The sequence below is a fragment of the Pseudonaja textilis genome, chromosome 16 (assembly GCF_049901715.1).
Source record: "Pseudonaja textilis isolate UNSWEBS1 chromosome 16, rPseTex1.2, whole genome shotgun sequence".
Lineage (NCBI taxonomy): Eukaryota > Metazoa > Chordata > Lepidosauria > Squamata > Elapidae > Pseudonaja > Pseudonaja textilis.
In genome coordinates this window covers 6,654,059-6,671,318 of record NC_142005.1, presented here as the reverse complement: position 1 = coordinate 6,671,318, position 17,260 = coordinate 6,654,059, and the positions used below count along the sequence as shown (strand labels likewise).

The window sequence follows — 17,260 nt, the reverse complement described above, 5'->3', positions numbered from 1 at the left end:
AAGGAAGGAAGGAAGGAAGGAAGGGAAAGAAGGGAAGGACGGAAGGGAGAAGAGGAAAGGGAAAGGGGAGAAGGAAGGAAAATGAGAAAAAAGAGGAGAGGAAGGGAGGAGAGGGAGGGAGGGAAGGAAAGTAGAAGAGGATGGGAGGAAGCAGGGGAGAAAAGCAAAAAGGGGAAAAGGAAGGAAGGAGGCGGGAGGTTAAAAAAGAGACAAAAAAGAAGGGGAAAATCAAATAAAAGAAGGAGAAAGAAAAGGAAAAAGGAGAGAAAACTGCGAAGCCCCCTTGAAACTCCCCCTCCTCCATCCACCCTGGGGAAATAGGACGGGGGGGTTGATGCGCCCAAGAGGGGCGGGGTCTCCCCCTCCTCTCCGTTCCCCCCTCTGACGTCGCCGCTCCTGATTGGGCCCCGCCGGTGGCAGTTCTTTATCGCCTTGGCGACTCCGGCTGGCTGGCGGCTCGCGGTAAACAGGAGGAAGGCAGCGCTCCGTCCGCAGGTAAGCGCGGCGGGCAGCCCCGGGGAGAGGCGGGGCCGAGCCAAGAGGTGGGGGGAAGGAAGGCAGGAGGGGGCGGATTTAGGGCTGGGGGCTGCAATAACCCCCAAAATCTGGGCAGCGCTGGGGGAGGAAACCTGGGTGGGGGGACGGACACATGCACCTTTGCATTGCATCCCCCAGATCAGGAAGCGAATGCAAAAAGGGGGTCCGGGAGGGGAGGGGGCGCTTTGGAGGTGCAGTGGACCCCCTCCCCTCTTTGCAATTCGCAAGACGGGGCGGGAGGCAAAGCGGGGAGCGTGCAAAGACATGGGATGGAAGGGGTCGATTTGCAATTAAAAAAGCCGGGGGAGGGGGCGACGGTGGGTTTGCATCTGCAACCTTGCGCACGCATCTCCGAGGCTTAAGCTGCGGTGGGTGGGTGGGTGGGCTTTGCACAGCTCCGCAGGGGAGAGGGAAGGGGAAGAAGAAGAAGAAAGGGGGAAAAAAACGGCTTCGCCCTAGAGAGCCGGGAAGAGGTGCGAGGTGCTTGCGGAACTCCCGGCCACTAGATTTAAAAGGATGGCAGGGGACTGAGCGGATGGGCAAAGGAGGCAAAAGGAGAGAATCGGGTGCCGGGGGTGGGGCAAAACCTCTGGATAGCCAAGGGTGGGGGTGTGTTTTTTTGCAATTGGTTTGCTGAAGCTAGCCAGGTTCGAATCCGGGGAGCATCTTTTGCAAACCCGGGTCTGGCCAAACGTGGGGACCCAACCAGATCCATCTCTCTGAATGGCAGCCCCAGACTGTTTTGGGTTGCCTACAGTTAGAGGAGTGGCAAGGGAGGGTTTCTGCCTGTTGCTCGTGTCTTTTGTGAGTCAGGATTGTGAAGCTTTGAGCTGGACACATTTCCTGGTGTGAAACTCACCACCTTCTGTTGTCGTCCTAGCTTTGGCTCACCAGGAAGTTGGGTTCACACCAATTTAGGGCTGGCATTTGTCAGAAATGGTGTAGAGTCTCCCGCTTGGGGGGGGGGTTGGACTAGATGACCTATAAGGTCCCTTCCAACTCTTGATTGTTATCTGACTGGATAGAGGGAGATCCGGTGTGTGATGGGAAGGAAGTCTACCCTTGTGGTGTGAGTTTGCCCAGCTGTTGTGCCAGGAAATGCTTGTGGTGTTGGGACATTATCTTGGCCAGGGGGGTCTTCAGACCTGACAGCTTTAAGGCTTGTGGGCTTCAACTCCCAGAATTCCTCCTCCTCCAGTCATGTTAGCTCGGGAATTCTGGGAGTTGAAGTCCACAAGCCTTAAAGTTGCCAAGTTTGAAGGGTGGACATTTCTCGTGTGGCGTTAAGCCGGGTTTAGGGTGTTTAAACACTGGCAGCGTTTCCCAGGTGGGTTTTTTAAAGCATCCTTTCTCCATCCCAGCCACTGTTAAGAGGGGTGGACTACAACTCCCAGAATTCCCCAGCCAGCAATGCTAGAGGAACACTAGACTAGTGTGGAAAAAAAAAATGTCCTGCCCCAAACTTGGGAAGATGTAACAGGTCTGTGTCAAAAGCGACACGTCAGACAAGGTAACAATCGGACTCCGAAGGTTATTATAATGGGGGAATCCATGTTGCTGGGCCGTCCAGTTTGGTTAGATGAGTGGCGTAATAAATATCTCTAAATTAATTTATCATACCCATACATAAATATATAAATATTATAAATAAATGCCTTTCTCCTTCCTTGACTATTTTTCTCTTTTCCTTCACTTCCTCTCCTTTCTTCCTTCCCCCTCCTTTTCCTTCCTCCTTTTCTCCTTCCTTTCCCTTTCTCCAATCTTCCTCCCTTCCTTCACTTCTTCTCTCCCCTTCTAATCTACCTTCCTTCCTTCTTTCCTTTCTTCCCTATTTCTCTCTCCTTTTCCTTCTTCCCTTCCTTTCCCTCCTCCAATTCCCTCTCCCTCCCTCCCTCCCTCCCTAATTCACCTTCCTTCCTTTCTTCCCTATTTCTCTCTCCTCTTCCTTCTTCCCTTCCTTTCCCTCCTCCAATTCCCTCTCCCTCCCTCTCTAATTCACCTTCCTTCCTTTCTTCCCTATTTCTCCCCTTTTCCTTCTTCCCTTCCTTTCCCTACTCCAATTCTCCCTCCCTCCTTCTCTAATTCACCTTCCTTCCTTCCTTCCCTATTTCTCTCCCCTTTTCCTTCCCTTCCTTTCCCTCCTCCAATTCTCCCTCCCTCTCCTTCCCCTCTAATTCACCTTCCTTCCTTCCCTCCCTATTTCTCTCTCCTTTTCCTTCTTCCCTTCCTTTCCCTCCTCCAATTCCCTCTCCCTCCCTCTCTAATTCACCTTCCTTCCTTTCTTCCCTATTTCTCTCCTTTTCCTTCTTCCCTTCCTTTCCCTCCTCCAATTCTCCTCCCTCTCCTTCCCCTCTAATTCACCTTCCTTCCTTCCCTCCCTATTTCTCCCCTTTTCCTTCTTCCCTTCCTTTCCCTACTCCAATTCTCCCTCCCTCCTTCTCTAATTCACCTTCCTTCCTTCCTTCCCTATTTCTCTCCCCTTTTCTTTCCCTTCCTTTCCCTCCTCCAATTCTCCCTCCCTCCCTCCCTAATTCACCTTCCTTTCTTCCCTATTTCTCTTCTTTTCCTTCTTCCCTTCCCTCTTCCAATTCTCCCTCCCTCCCTAATTCACCTTCCTTTCGTCCCTATTTCTCTCTCCTTTTCCTTCTTCCCTTCCTTTCCCTCCTCCAATTCTCCCTCCCTCGGCCACAGGCAGTCTACTACCTCTAAGCCTTCTGGAAAACACAGAGTCAAGAGGCAGGGGCGATGCCAGCCCCCTGACCATGTTCCAGATTTCTGAATTTCAAGATGAAACTTTCTCCACGAGTGACAAGGACCCCACGGATCCCAAGCTGAGCGCCTGGGGGCCCAAGGATCTGAACAGCCCCTCGCATGAGAACCCAGGTGAGAGGAAACGCTGCAGGGCATCCTCCCAGCTTACTATTTCCACAATTTCTCAGCTCTCGAGCAAAGTTTTACCCGGTCCCTTGAGAAAACAGCCCTGATTAAACCCTGGTTTGCTTTATCACGGTTTCTCGGTTAAGCCGCGGTGCGATGGGTTCTCACAAAATTAGCAACTTACCTTTGGCCTGTGTGGTGCAGGGGATTTTGAAAAAGAGGTCAAATACAAGCAGCTCTCGACTTACGGCCAGTTAGGATCGGAACGTCCGTCGCTAAGCAGTGTGGTCGTTGAGTGAGCCGCCGTGTCCCCTCCCCACTCAATTTTGCAATGTTTTTTTGGGGGGGGGCTTGGCCGTTAAGCGATTCTTTGCGGTCGTGAAAGTCAGAAGTCGGGGACTGCAGAGTGTATGAGATCCTTGGTTTAATTTAAGCTCTGGCTGATTTTAAGGTTGCTGGACAGGAAAGAGGAAATAAAAAGGAATTTGGGGGGATTTCTTGCCTGTGCTCCCCCCGCCCCAAGTTGCCTTCCGTATAAGACGGTTGTTTTATCCAAAATCTGAGCCGTGTAGTTGAAACCACAAATGACGCTGCTGTCAAAATTGATATGATGCGTCCTCTGACAAGCTTAAAGCCCATTCAGTGACGTGAAAATTGTTCCTGTCCAGTTGAGCGTACAACAGGGATCTCGCCCTATTCAGCTGCAGTCTTAAATCCACACCCTCTGGGCTCCACCGAAGGAAATGCCTATCAGATCACGCCAGGTGGCTCATACGATGGTTAACCTCCTACAAGGTTAGCCTCGACTTACGACCGTTCATTTAGCGGCAGCTCCAAGTTACAAACAGGAGGGCTCCTCGGTGCTCTCTGAGCTTGGTGGTTTTCCTGGAGACGTTTCATGACCCAACTGGGTAACCTCATCAGTGCTAGAAGGGAAGTGGGGTTTTGCTTTGTTTATATACAGGTCACTTGTCATGTTGGTGGGGCAATCAAGGAACTACCAAGTCGAACAATTAATAAAATAGAATAAGGAATAGAAATAGAATAGAAATAGAATAAGGAATAGAATAATTAGAATAGAATTAGGAATAGAATAGAATAATGAATAGAATTAGGAGTAGAATAGAAATAGAAATAGAGTAAGGAATAGAATAAGGAATAGAAATAGAATCAGGAATAGAAAAAGAATAAGATTAAAAATAGAATAGGAATAGAATGAGAATAGAATACAGAATACAATAGAACAGATTAGAATAGAGAACAGAACAGACTAAATTCATTCAGTGGGAAAGGTAACTTCATCAGTGCTATGGTAGAAGGGACAGAGTTTTTCCGCTTTATGTGTTTCCTTGCAGAGATCAAATCTCTTTGATCTCCCTTCTAGCGCTGATGATGTTACCTAGTTGGGTCATGAGTCGTCCACTAGAAAAAAAAACCAAGCTCAGAGAGTACCAAGGATCCCTCATTTCAACCTCGAGCTACAAACAATCTCCTTGATTGAAGTTACAACAGTGCTTGGGGGCGGGGAATGTGACTTATGACCGGTCGTCACACATGGCAGAATTCCCGTGGATCACGCGATTCAAAATTCAGGTGCTTGGCCCTGTATTTATGAAAGTTGCAGAGTCTCCTGCGATCGGCCATTTGTGACTTACCGACCAATTTCCAACGATGATCGATGGGGGAAGCCCCTTTTGTAAATCACCGAACAACTCCAGAGGTATATGCTTAACAACCTCAGGGTTGTTAAAAAAATCAACCGCCTTGCTTAGCAACGGAACTTCTGACCTCCCTTGCGGTCGTTAAGACGAGGACTCTGTCAAACTGTCCGTGTACGAGTAACTCCCACTTCCTTCTAACTTGAGATGTCTTGCTCTGTTAGAACTGAGACGCCGCATTGGGTCGGACCAACTCGATTCGGAGACCTCCGATGAGGTGGGGGCTTTCCGGGCCCGCTCACGCTCTGCCCCTCCCATTTTGTGGGCCGCGCAACGATACGGCCGAGAATTACGCAGGATGAGCGATGAATTTCACGGCGCCCTTCAGGTAAGCCTGGCCTCAGCAGGGCAGGGCAGGGCAGGGACGCCAACTTTGCAAACGCCGAGCGATCCTTCCCTTTACGGAGGGTCTACTAAAGGGAGTAACCTACAGGGAAGTCCTCGACTTACAACAATGGAGCCCCAAGTCTCTGTTGCCGAGCGAAACATTAGTGATGTCCAGGCTCATGAATTAATTAGGGCATCCGTTGGAACCCTGACAATGTCAGGGCTCCGGCAGTTGCCCCCATTTAAATCCTGAGTCTCGAGCCAAACTTCCAAAACTTAAAAAGGATTTATTGGGAGTTAATATGTCCGGCACTGCCTGGATGTAACTGACTCTGAGACACATCATTCATTGTCACCCTTGACCCTATTTTCCCCCCCACCCCCTGGGTGCATTATAATTCATATTCTCCAATGGGACGCCTCCATAGCCAAGAATCAAGCTCTCCAGTTAGAATTTTGCCCAGCAGAAACTTCAGTCACCTAGAAACTAACTTTGAAAACATTTATGGAATGCAAGCTGCCCACTGTTCCCCCCTCCCTTTCTATTGGCAACTCTAAAAAGACCCTAGAAATATTTTATGAGTTGACAGACAAGTGAATTTTGCCCCATTTTACGACTTTTCTTGCCGCCGTTGTTAAGTGAATTGCCGCCATTGTTATGAACACGGTGGCTAAGCGAATCAGGCCTCCCCGTGGAGTTGGCTTGTCCAAACAGGATTGCCTGACTCCCGGGACACTGCAACTGTCATAAGTATGAGTCAATCAAGTGGCTGAATTTTGATCTAGTGACCAGGGAGATGCCGCGACAATTGTAGATGGTTCCAAGTACCTTTTTTTCAGGGCCGTTGTAAATTAGAGCGGCCATTAAATGAACTGTTTGTCAGCTTTGGAAGCCATATTGAGACCAGATGCTCCCACGCTGCCACATTCTGATCCTGGGAAAGTGGGAGGGGGAAATATATTGGATCTATCAACTTAGACATAACAACATTCTTTTTCTAATTCAAGGTCATGTTATTTGGTGCCTAAGTGATGGGAAGTCTCAAGTTGGGACAGGTGGTGATTGGGGCATGTGATGCAATGATGGGTGTAGGGGATGGATTTTGTAGTTTTTGGCTTACTGCAAGGAAGCCCAGAACTTTCAGATTCAGGATTCCCCAGGTGTGCCAGTTTATTGTCCAAAATAAAAGGAACATTTGAGAAGATACCTGTCTCAGAGTTATTGATTGGAGCGGAGGATTGCTGGAATGCTGACATGGTTGTAAGTCAAGGACTACCTCTAATCTAATTGTAACTCTAATTGTAATTCTAATTCCAATTCAAACCTTTGCTTGGTTGAACGCATCTCAAAAGAGAGAAAAGCCACCGCCGATCCTTCTTCGTTCCACTTTGCCCCCAAGGAAAAACGATTCAAGAAAGACGCCAACCACGATGGGTGCAACGGCGACCTATTTTACCAATCGGTATAGCGGTATAGTCGGTCCACCGGTTTTGCGTCACAATCTCACGCGCTTTCTCCGCTGTCTTTCAGAAGCTGCCGCGCCCGAAAAGCGCCGGGACCTGCTCCCACATGGACCGCCCTCCTCCCAGCTGGAAAGACACCCTGCGGTCGTGGTGGCGCCGAAGTTGCCCGGAGAATGGACCTTCCGGTTCTTAACCGGGTTTTGCTGCTACCAGTTACGGGGGTGGGGAGGGCTGGGTGGGAGGGAGACACTTGGTGGGGTTTCGACCGTAGGCTTTTTCCTCCGTGGTGTATCCTCCAAATTATTCCGGGTGCCAAGTTTGTTCCCCAACACTTTCCATTCCTTACGCCACCGACAAGAAGTTTACTCCGGATCTGACATTATGGCACTGTCCAGATTTTCACCCTCTGCTCCTTCAACCCTAAATTAAATTCAGGGGTGTATTTTCCCCTTCCCCAGTATCCAACACCCTTAATTTTCCAGGGTCCCCCGTCCTCTCCTGAAAAATCAAGGCAAATCTCCTTTTTTGAACAAAGCAAAAAAACAAACAAACCTGTATTTTTTTTCTCACCTTCACTCTCTGTATTGTTGCTGTTTATTTGTCTTTTAATTCCTAAAAGGAAAAAAAATAATGTATATAAAGGTTGTTATTTCTGGCTTCTCATCAGGCCTCGTATCCATTTTTTTCCGCCCCGCGATCTCGCAGCTGGGTGGGAAGGTTGCCTCTCAAAAACCCGCCCACCCCTCCAAAACGAGTGACTAAAATAGCCTGACATTTGTAAACCTGGCTAATTTAGGGTTGACTCAGCCCTAAGTGACTCAGCGAGGGCAAGGCACTAAACCAACAATTAGCAACCAAGCGTTGGCACCCCGGCAAGACGGCAAGCTTCGAGATAGGAAATTGACCTCACGAAGAGGGTGACCACCTTCAAGAGTTGGAAAAATCCCGGTTGAAGCTGGCGGGATCCATGCCGGCTTCTTACACCACCCCAGTGGGATCCCAGCAATACCGTTTCCCACAATCCAGGCAGTTTAGCTCTTCCAGGTCGGCTTGGCTCAGGTCCCACGACCACAGCTGGCCGTTTTCAGCCACGCGGCGTGGAGACGCCGACTTGGGAATGATGCTCGCGCCTCGGCACAGAGCCCAACGGAGCAAGACCTGGGCGGGCGTACGACCGCACCGCTGGGCTACGGCCCGTACTGTGGCATGCTCTACCAATGGGCCAGTCCCCAGCGAGGAATACGCTTGCAAATGGAGGCCGTTCCGGGTGCAAAACTCGAGCACCTCCGCCTGCGTGAGTTCGGGGTGGAATTCCACCTGCAGGACAGTGGGTTTCACCCTGCAGTGCGCCAACAGTTCCTGAAGATGCCGGACGGTGTAGTTGGAGACGCCAATAGCTCGGAGCTTCCCGGCTTCGTACAAACGCTCCAGGGCGCGCCAACTCTGCAACCGACGTTCCGGGTTCCCGGCATCGTCCTGAGGCCGGCCTTGAGTCCCCGGCCAATGGATCAGGTAGAGATCCAGGTAACCGCAGTCTAGGTCTTGCAAGCTGCGAAGGCAAGCTTGATAGGCAGCCTCCTCTCCGTGGTCTCTCGGGCTCAGCTTGCTGGTCAGGAAAACGTCCTTGCGGGTGAGATGGTGGCGAGGCAGCAAATCCTTAAGAGCTTGCCCGATCGCGGCCTCGTTGCCATAGACGGTGGCCGTGTCCACCAAGCGGTAGCCGTTTGCCAGAGCTGCGTCCAGGCTGGCCTGCACGGCCTCGTCCCCCTTCAGACGGAAGGTGCCAAGGCCTAGAAGGGGCATCGGGACACCGTTGTTTAACCACACGGTCCGTTCCGGGAGCCTAAAAGGAGCAGAATTAGATACTTGGATCTCCGTTGTAGATTGAGGACTAGCTGTGTAGAGAGCTTAAGTCCTCAGCTCTCTACACAGCTAGTCCTCGATCTACATTTAGTGTAGATCAAGGTTCATTTAGTGTAGGTTCATTTACTGACCAAAGTTAACACCGGCACTGAAAAAAAGTGACTTACGGCCGTTTTTTTCACACTTAACGGCCATTCCCGTGATCCAAATTGAGGCGCTCTGCAACCGACTCACATTAAATGTTGGTTGTAGCATCCCGGGGGTGTGTGTCGTGGTCCCGTTTGGCGACATGCCAAATCAACAGGGGACTCCAGATTCTCTTAACCATGCTACTCATTTTAACGACCGCCGTTGATTCCTTTAACGACGGTGGGGCAAGAAAGGTCCATAACACTGGGGCAAAGCTCAACCCTTAAGAAATTTGGGGGTTGTAACCTGAGGACCCCCTGAATGCATTTTCACGACTGACTGTGGGAAAGCCACACCCGCTTGTGTTCATGGCTTAACCCAATTAGGCTGGGGACCACACAGGTGTGTGTGTGTGTGTGTGTTGGGATTCCTGGTCTGTTTTTCGGCTTCCCGCTTGTAGCCTACAGCTTTGGGATCTCCTGGTGGTACCCCATCCAAGCAGGGACCAGGTTGGGCTGCAAGCTTTTTCCAGGACTGAAGGACAGGCGGGTGGAAACCAAACTCCTCCAAGTCACCTTTGGCTTCGATGGGTTGATGGGCTGCAAAGACCCAAGTCACACAGTCCAATGGGGGAGTAAGTGGGACGCCCTCTAGAGGCTCCTTTGCCCCACTACGCCTTTCAGACCCTAGTTAGTTGGAAAGTTCCCCCCTCTAGTGGCCACGCTTTGTTACTGCACCCCCTCCCGGGAGCCTCTTTTCAAAGGAACCCCCTTTTAGGAAAAGGTGCAAGCTTTGGGGGGCTGCAGCCCGCTTCACGGGGCGACCCCCCCCCCCACACACACACCATAAAAGCAAAGAGGGGAAAGGGCATCGCACAGGGACACAAAATATTCTGCTTTCTTGAGGGGAAAGCGTTGCATTAGGCAAGGAAGCACCAGGTTGTCACGAGCAAGGGGCTGAGCAAGGGGTTGGGCCGCGATTAAAAGCCCCCCCCCTCTTTGAGGGAGCCATTTGCACCTCGGGGGACCCCACTTTAAAAGGGGCTTGCAAGTGGATTTCCCTGGCTTAGCATGCAATCCCTGGCTTAGCTAGCAAGCCGGGATTAAGCCAGCTTTAAACCCCAACCGGGCCTTACTTCTTCTTCTTCTTTTTTTTTTTTTGCAGATTTGCCAGCCTTCCCTATTTTGCAAAAAGAGGCGAGAAGACCCCCCGCACCCCCTTCCCCAGCTTACCAGGACGCAGGAAGTGCCGTCTCTCTGCGTTGCATGGCTGATCAACAAAGAGAGGAGGCGGGACCAGAGGCCGGGTGATAGGTGGGGCTGCTGCCCAATCAGGGCTAGAGAAAGAGGAGGCGAACCCGGGAAAAGGAATTTAAAAAGAGAAAGAGAGAGAGAGAGAAAGAAAGAGTGTGAGAGAAAGATAAAGAGAGAAAGTTCACATGAGAGAGAAAGACAGAAACACAGAGAAAGAGGAGAGAGAGAGAGAAAGAGCACGTGAGAGAGAGAGAGAAAAAGCATGTGAGAGAAAGACAAAGAGAAAGAAAGTGTGAGAGAGAAAAAGAGAAAGAGCACGTGAGAAAGAGAGAAAGAGCATGTGTGAAAGAGACAAAGAGGAGAAAGAGAAAGAGTGTGAGACAGAAAGAAAAAGAGAAAGAGCATGTGTAAGAGAGAGAGAGAGAGAGAGGAAGAGAGAGAGAGAAAGAAAAGAGAGAAAGAAATTAGTTGTGTGGACTCTAGTTTCCATTGCTTAACTTCTCAGGTGGACTTAAAACTCTAGTTCCCATCGTTCCCAGCCAGCCCTGGGTGAGCAACATGAGCTTTGTAGTCAGGCCCACCGAGACACACCCACCTCCAAATCAAATCAGCCAGACTCTGGCTGCTGTCTTCAATTCGGGTGACATTTCTTTGCACCTGCAAATACATTAAATGATCATGAACCTGGTTCACATCTGTCTAGTGTTACTACAGCACTGAAAAAAGGGAATTATGACCATGTTTCACACTTACAACAATTTGTAGCATCCCTATGGTCACACGATCAAAATTCAGACGCTTGGCAGCTGGCTTGTATTTATGATGCTTGCAGTGTCCCAGGGTCATGCTTGGGAGGGAGGGGGGGTTGGACTAGATGACCTACAAGGGCCCCCTCCAGCTCTGTCATTCTGGTGTTACGTGACCCTTCCGACAAGTCAATGGGGAAGCCAGATTCGCTGAAACAAAGGTCTCACTTTAGCCACCTGGGCTCAACTGGGTGGTAACTCGAGGATTACCTTGTACTCTGGTGTGGTCCAAAAACCATCCTGGGAAGTTATAAGACAAACCCACGTCTGTCCAGGAAAACGTGGATCAAGATTTCTCTGGAATGACTGAGGTGAGACCCCCGCTTGGTGGCTTCTACCACTGTCTGGTCTGCTTCCCCTTATTTTTACAAAGAACCGCAAGGAGGAAGTCAACCAGCATCTCCTGGGTGGATCAAACGTCCCTCAAGATGGCTGCCGAGTATTTGAGTCTAGTGCTGTGTGGATCCTAGCTGGGAAGCTGTCGGATCCCCTTGCTTTATTTGAGGCTGTCTGCAAGATGGAGATCGCTTTTTGGATCTTGGCAATGGAGGGAGGAGGTCTCCGTAACTGGCAGCGGAGGAATCTTCTGGGGTGTTCTCTGAGCTTGGTGGTTTCCTTGTGGACATTTCATGACCCGGATAGGTAACATCATCAGTGCTAGAAAGGAGGGGCGGGGTTGCTCTGTTTGTATACAAGTGGGTTGTTGTGTTGATGGAACAATCAAGGAACTACCAACTCAGACAAACAATAGAATAGGAGCGGAGAGGAGGAGGAGAAAGAGTAGAGTAGAATAGAATAGAGTAGAATAGAAAAAGAATAGAATAGAATAGAATAGAATCGAAAAAGAATAGAATAGAGAAAGAATAGAGTAGAATAGAAAGAATAGAATAAAAATAGAATAGAATAGAGAATAATAGAGAATAGAGTAGAATAGAAAACAGAACAGAAATAAGAATAGAACAGAAAATAGAATAAAATAGAAAATGGAACAGAAAATAGAATAGAATGGAAAACAAAACAGAAATAAGAATAGAATAGAACAGAAAATAGAATAAAATAGAAAATGGAACAGAAAATAGAATAGAATAGAAAACAGAACAGAATACAGAACAGAACAGAAGAGAATAAATTCATTTTGGTGGGAATGTGGCGATGTTTTTCAGCCAGGGAAGTTTGGATTGCAAAACTTCTCTGGCTGAAGTTTCCAGTCTGTGGCTTCTCTTTCCAAATAAATGTTTCCTCCGCTAGTTCCTGCAATAAACCCTCACCTGCCTCAGTCTGCTCCAGTCATCCTGGAGGCTGCCAGAGCTCTCTGCTGCCTCCAGGAACCGGGACGAACCACCACTGGTCCAGAGCCTCCGGTGTGCAGGTTAGTGATCCCAAATGTCAGTGGTCATCACCTGTCACTTGGCCACTCTGCCCTTGCCCCAGAACTCAAGGAATCAGGTTCAAATTAGAGGGGAGTTGTAGGTAAGGAGGATAACAACATAGCAGAGTTGGAAGGGAGGCTGGAGGTCATCTAGTCCAACCCCCTGTTCAAGCAGGGGGACCCTGTAGCATTCCAGACAAACGGCTATCCAATCTGTAACAAGGTAGTTATAGCTGGCTTGTACAGTCGTAAGTTGAGGACTACCTGCCTCTAACCTAGCAAGCTGCCGCCTGCAATTCAAGTCCCAAGCATTCCTGTTTCTTTGGTCTCACCTGCCATGCACCCTAAGACCTCTTCCTTGCATTTCTGCACCCAGAATCCTGCATTTCAGAGCCACGGTGGCGCAGTGGTTAGAGGGCAGTACTGCAGGCTGCTTTTGCTGACTACCAGCTGCCTGTAATTTGGCAGTTCGAATCTCACCAGGCTCAAGGTTGACTCAGCGTTCGGTCCTTCCAAAGTTGGTCAGATTGTTGGGGGCAAGAGGTTGACTCTAAAACACTTAGAGAGGGCTGTGAAGCATTGTGAAGAGGTATATAAGTCTAAGTACTATTGCTCTTCCTTCCTTCCTTCCTTCCTTCCTTCCTTCCTTCCTTCCTTCCTTCCTTCCTTCTTTCCTATTCCTTCCTTCCTTCCTTCCTTCCTTCCTTCCTTCCTTCCTTCCTTCCTTCCTTCCTAGTGGTTAGAATGCAGCATTGTAGGCTAACTCTACCCACAGCTGGGAGTTTGATCCTGACCGGCTCAAGGTTGACTCAGCCTTCCGTCCTTCCGAGGTCGGTAAAATGAGGACCCCAAATTGTTGGGGGGGGGGGCAAGAGGCCGACTCTGTAAACCGCTGAGAGAGGGCTGTAAAAGCACTATGAAGCAGTGTATAAGTCTAAGGGCTAAGAGGGGTACTGCTGTTGCTCCTTATAATTATTTCTATTCCTCACCCCCATTATTTCAACTCAAATCACAACATCTGAGGGGGGGGGGAAGGAACCCTCGCCAAGGGAAGTGCAAACACACACACACACACACACACACACACACACACACACACACACACAAACACACACGGGGCTACAGCTTTCATATCCGCTGTTAAGTCTCAGATTTTGGCCCAAAATTCCCCGTTTCTTGCCAACGAAAACAGAAGCAGCTTTGCAGCTGGAAAGCAAAGCACAGCTCCGCGTGCGGGGGACGGCCAGCAGAGGGCGACAGACGCCGCCTTTTTTTTTTTTACGGGGGCGCGAGAAAAGCCGTTTTTTTTCAAGAAGAAACTAGAAATACCGGCTTTTGAGATGAAGATGCGGGGAGGAAAAAAAAAGCAACGGATCGCTTTTTCCTCCTCCTTTTTCATCGCTTTTTTTTGGGGGTGTTATTCCCTGAGACCCCCACAACCTGAGGAATTGGGGAGGGGGTGTTTAGAAACCTAGATTGATGGGATCGACCTCCTTGCCTGCGGTGGGCTTCTTCCAAGCCCCCTAGCCACCTCCCCCCAAATTAAGCCCCTTCCCCAATTCGGGCAATAGAAGAGTTTTTTTCCTGTTTTTTTGCACCGGATCGGAGTGGCTGTTTGCAAGCACCCCTCGCCTTCTAGATATGCAGTTGGGGGTGGGGGTGGGGGGTCGGTGGGTCGGTGCCTCTCCCTTCCTCGCCCCCCCGCAGTGTCGCTGTGCAACTTGGCGTGGTGTTTCTCACACACACACGCACACACGCACACACCCCTTTGCAGCTGCAAAAAAAACCGGGCAAGAGATGCAATGCGTTGGGGCTTTGGGATTTTTTGGGGGCAGCAGCTGAAGGCGAAGTTAGCCCCCCTCTCCCTCTCCTGGTCCTCCTCTTCCCCCTTCTTCCCCTCCGCCTTCCAGCCCCCCTCCCCCAAATCGTTGGCACCAAAAAGGCTTTAGCACCCGGCGCCGCAGCCGGAGGCGAACCCGTTTCAAAGCTGCGTGAGCGGCATACAGAACCACCCACCCACCCCCACCTCGGGGGGGCGGGGGCGAAGCGTCCCCTAGAGGCGGCCGGAGGAACTTAAAACGAGGAGGGTTTTTTTTTTTTGTGGGTAGGTGGGCGAGGATTGGGGTTTTTTTCCCCCCCCTTCCCTCCCTTCGTCCTCTGCACCCATCATCCCCTGCCGCCTGGTGGAAGAGGGAGGGGGGGTTTAAATAGAGGAGGGGAGGGGGCTCCCATGAAATCTGGCTTTGGGGGGAGGGAGTAGCAGGGAGTCCCACAGCTCCCCCCCACAAGAGAGACGCTTTTTGGAGGAAAAGGGGGCGCTGTAGGGGAAGCGCCCCCTTCTACCACCCCTTCCCTTGTTGGGGGAAGACCCCTCCTCTCTTGAAACACCCCCCTTTGCCTTCGTAGGTCGCCTTTCCTCTTCAAGCGCTCCAGGCGACGGTCAAAAATCGCCCGTTTTTTTTTTTTTGTCCTCCTCCTCCTCCTCCTCCTTCCTCCAACAACAACCCCGCGAGGACGGCCGGCCTGAGCCGAGAGCCCGTTTGGCCGGCTGGACGGAGGGACGGGCCCCAGCAGCCCCAGCCAGATGGGGCTAAAGGACTACAGGTCCCATTGACCCCAGCCCGGCTGCCTTTTCTCTCTCTCTTTTTTTCTCTTTTCTCTTTTTTTCTCTTTTTCTCTCCCTCCCTCTCTCTCTCTCCCTCCATCCCTTCCTCTCTTTCTCTCCCTCTCTCCCCCTGTCTTTGGCGCGACCCCCCATTTTTTTTCTTTTCCTTTTTCTTTTGCCAGCGGAGACCCCCTTCGAGAGACCCTCGCCCCACGTTGTCGCCCACCCACCCACCCAATCCGGGTTAAAGAGGCGTCGTGCGAACGCGTCTCTCGCTCCCCCCACCCCTTCACCCTCCTCCCCCCTTCACCCTCCTCCCCCTTCACCCTCCTCCTCCCCCCTCCCCTCCTCGGATCGGGGTTCAAAGCATCGCGCGGCTGCAGGGAAGAAACCGGTCTGGCTCTATTCATTCTTTCTTTTGTTTTTCTCTCTCTCTCTCTCTCTGCCGTCTTTCCCGGACGGGGTCTGCTCTTGGGGGGTGGGGGGCTCAGGAAAGGCTGCTGCAAATTTAGCTCTCCCTTCTTCCACTGGGTTTAGTGGGGGGGGGGCTGGGAGGGGCTGATGGATCCGGGGGTACCTGCCTGAAAGAGAGACAGGCGGAGGAGGGGGAACGACGCGCAAAGCTGGAAGCCCCCAGACCTGAGTTTCTTCGGAAGCCAGCAGGGTTCCCCCCCGTTGCTTCTCCCCCCGCCGTATTGCAGAAGCGGGGCGAGCGGTGTGCCTCCCTTTATTTTATTTTATTTTATTTTATTTTATTTTATTTTATTTTATTTTATTTTACAAAGCTCTCCGGGGTGGAGCGGTGACCGAGGCAGCCCAGGGGAGAGAGATCAAATAAAGGGAGCATCTTCCGAGTCAGAAATCGGGTTGCTTTAACCAGCCGACATTGGTTGGGGTTGCAGCCCCCCCCCCCCGCCCTCCCGAGCTTCTACGCCCCGCCGCTTGATCTATGGGATCCGTTCTTGCTTTGTAAGCAAAACGGGGGGGCAGAGCGAAAGAGCCGAAGGGGGGAGAAAGAGAGAAAGAGAGAGAGAGAGAAAGAGAGAGAGAGGGAGAGATCAGCTCCTTTACAAAAGCCAAGGCGCGCCAGACGCATCTCTCTAAAAGCCAGAATTCATTGCAACGCCCCCCCGCCCCCCCATTCCTTGGTCTTTCAAGCTTTGCCTCCCACCCCCCCCACCCCCACACACACTCTCTGGGCAGTTGGCACCGATCTCCCCAGGCAGGGGAAAGCGACCAGACGACCCCTCCCCACGCCGCTCCGTCGCCTGCTCTCCTCACCAGGTAAGCAAATGTTGTAGGGAATGAAAAATAAGAGAGGTGCCGGGTGGCGGAAGGGAGGGAGGAAGGAAGGAAGAAGGGAGGGAGGAGAAAAGGCGATGGCAGACGAATTGGGGGAAAGGTTCCTCACCTTTTCAAAGGTGTCTTCCTCTCTCTCCCTCCCTCTCTCTCTCTCTCTCTCTCTCCCCTTCTCTCTCCCTCTCTCCCTTCCTCTCTTTCTCTCCCCTCTCTCTTTCTCTCTCTCTCTCCCCCTCTCTCTTCCTCTCTCTCCCCTTCTCTCTACCTCCATCCCTCTCTTTCTCTCTCTCTCCCTCTCTCTCTCCCTCTCTCTTTCTCCCTCCCTCTCTCCCTCTCTCTCTCCCTCTCTCTCCCCTTCTCTCTACCTCCATTCCTTCCTCTCTTTCTTTCTCTCTCTCTCCCTCTTTCTCTCTCTCTCCCTCTCTCTCTCTCTCTCTTTCTCTCTTTCTCCACCCCTCTCTCTCTCCCTCTCTCTCCCCTTCTCTCTCCCTCTATCCCTTCCTCTCTTTCTCTCCCCCTCTCTCTCTTCCTCTCTCTCTTTCTCTCTACCTCCATCCCTTCCTCTCTTTCTCTCCCTCTCTCCCCGTCTCTCTACCTCCATCCCTTCCTCTCTCTCTCTCTCTCTTTCTTTCTTTCTCTTCCCCCCCTGCCCCCCGCTTTTCCCGGCGGACCAAGAAAGTTGACGGATGAGCGGTTTTTTGGGGGGGGGGAACCACGCTACACATTTTTAAAAGAAGAGCTGGTGGCCGGGAGGCGGGGGGGGGGAGGCGATGCGACGAAGGAGGTGCCCTGCCGCCAACAGGGAAAAAGAGATTTTTACGGGGAGCCGGGGAAAGAAACCACCCCAAAACTCTGCATGGATTTTTCCCAACGAGGAGAGAAACGAAGTCAGGGAAACTATCTTGATGAAGGGAAGGTTATTTTGGAGGTGGAGGGGGGGGGGGAAGCCAAGGGGAGACCCTTCCCTGAAGAGAAATTGGCCCGTTCAAGAATAGAGGTTTTAGGATGGAAGA

At 51.2% G+C, this 17,260-nt stretch overlaps 2 protein-coding genes across 2 annotated transcripts; one reads left to right on the top strand and one right to left on the bottom strand.

The window, feature by feature from the left end:
* The first annotated feature begins 266 nt into the window (after nucleotides 1-266).
* On the top strand, nucleotides 267-7,586 carry BAD (BCL2 associated agonist of cell death). The gene is made up of 4 exons (XM_087914185.1): nucleotides 267-495; nucleotides 3,229-3,420; nucleotides 5,297-5,460; nucleotides 6,991-7,586. Exons 2-4 carry the CDS (start codon nucleotides 3,300-3,302, stop codon nucleotides 7,114-7,116), a joined length of 411 nt encoding a protein of 136 aa, XP_087770311.1. The 5' UTR covers nucleotides 267-495; nucleotides 3,229-3,299; the 3' UTR covers nucleotides 7,117-7,586.
* A 1-nt stretch (nucleotide 7,587) lies between these two features.
* LOC113446638 (uncharacterized) lies at nucleotides 7,588-10,246 on the bottom strand. Its single transcript, XM_026716378.2, has 2 exons — nucleotides 10,148-10,246; nucleotides 7,588-8,766 (listed from the first exon to the last, which is right to left on the bottom strand). The coding sequence occupies exons 1-2, from the start codon at nucleotides 10,180-10,182 to the stop codon at nucleotides 7,902-7,904; spliced, it is 900 nt and encodes a 299-aa protein (XP_026572163.1). The 5' UTR covers nucleotides 10,183-10,246; the 3' UTR covers nucleotides 7,588-7,901.
* Between the last annotated feature and the right edge of the window lie 7,014 nt (nucleotides 10,247-17,260).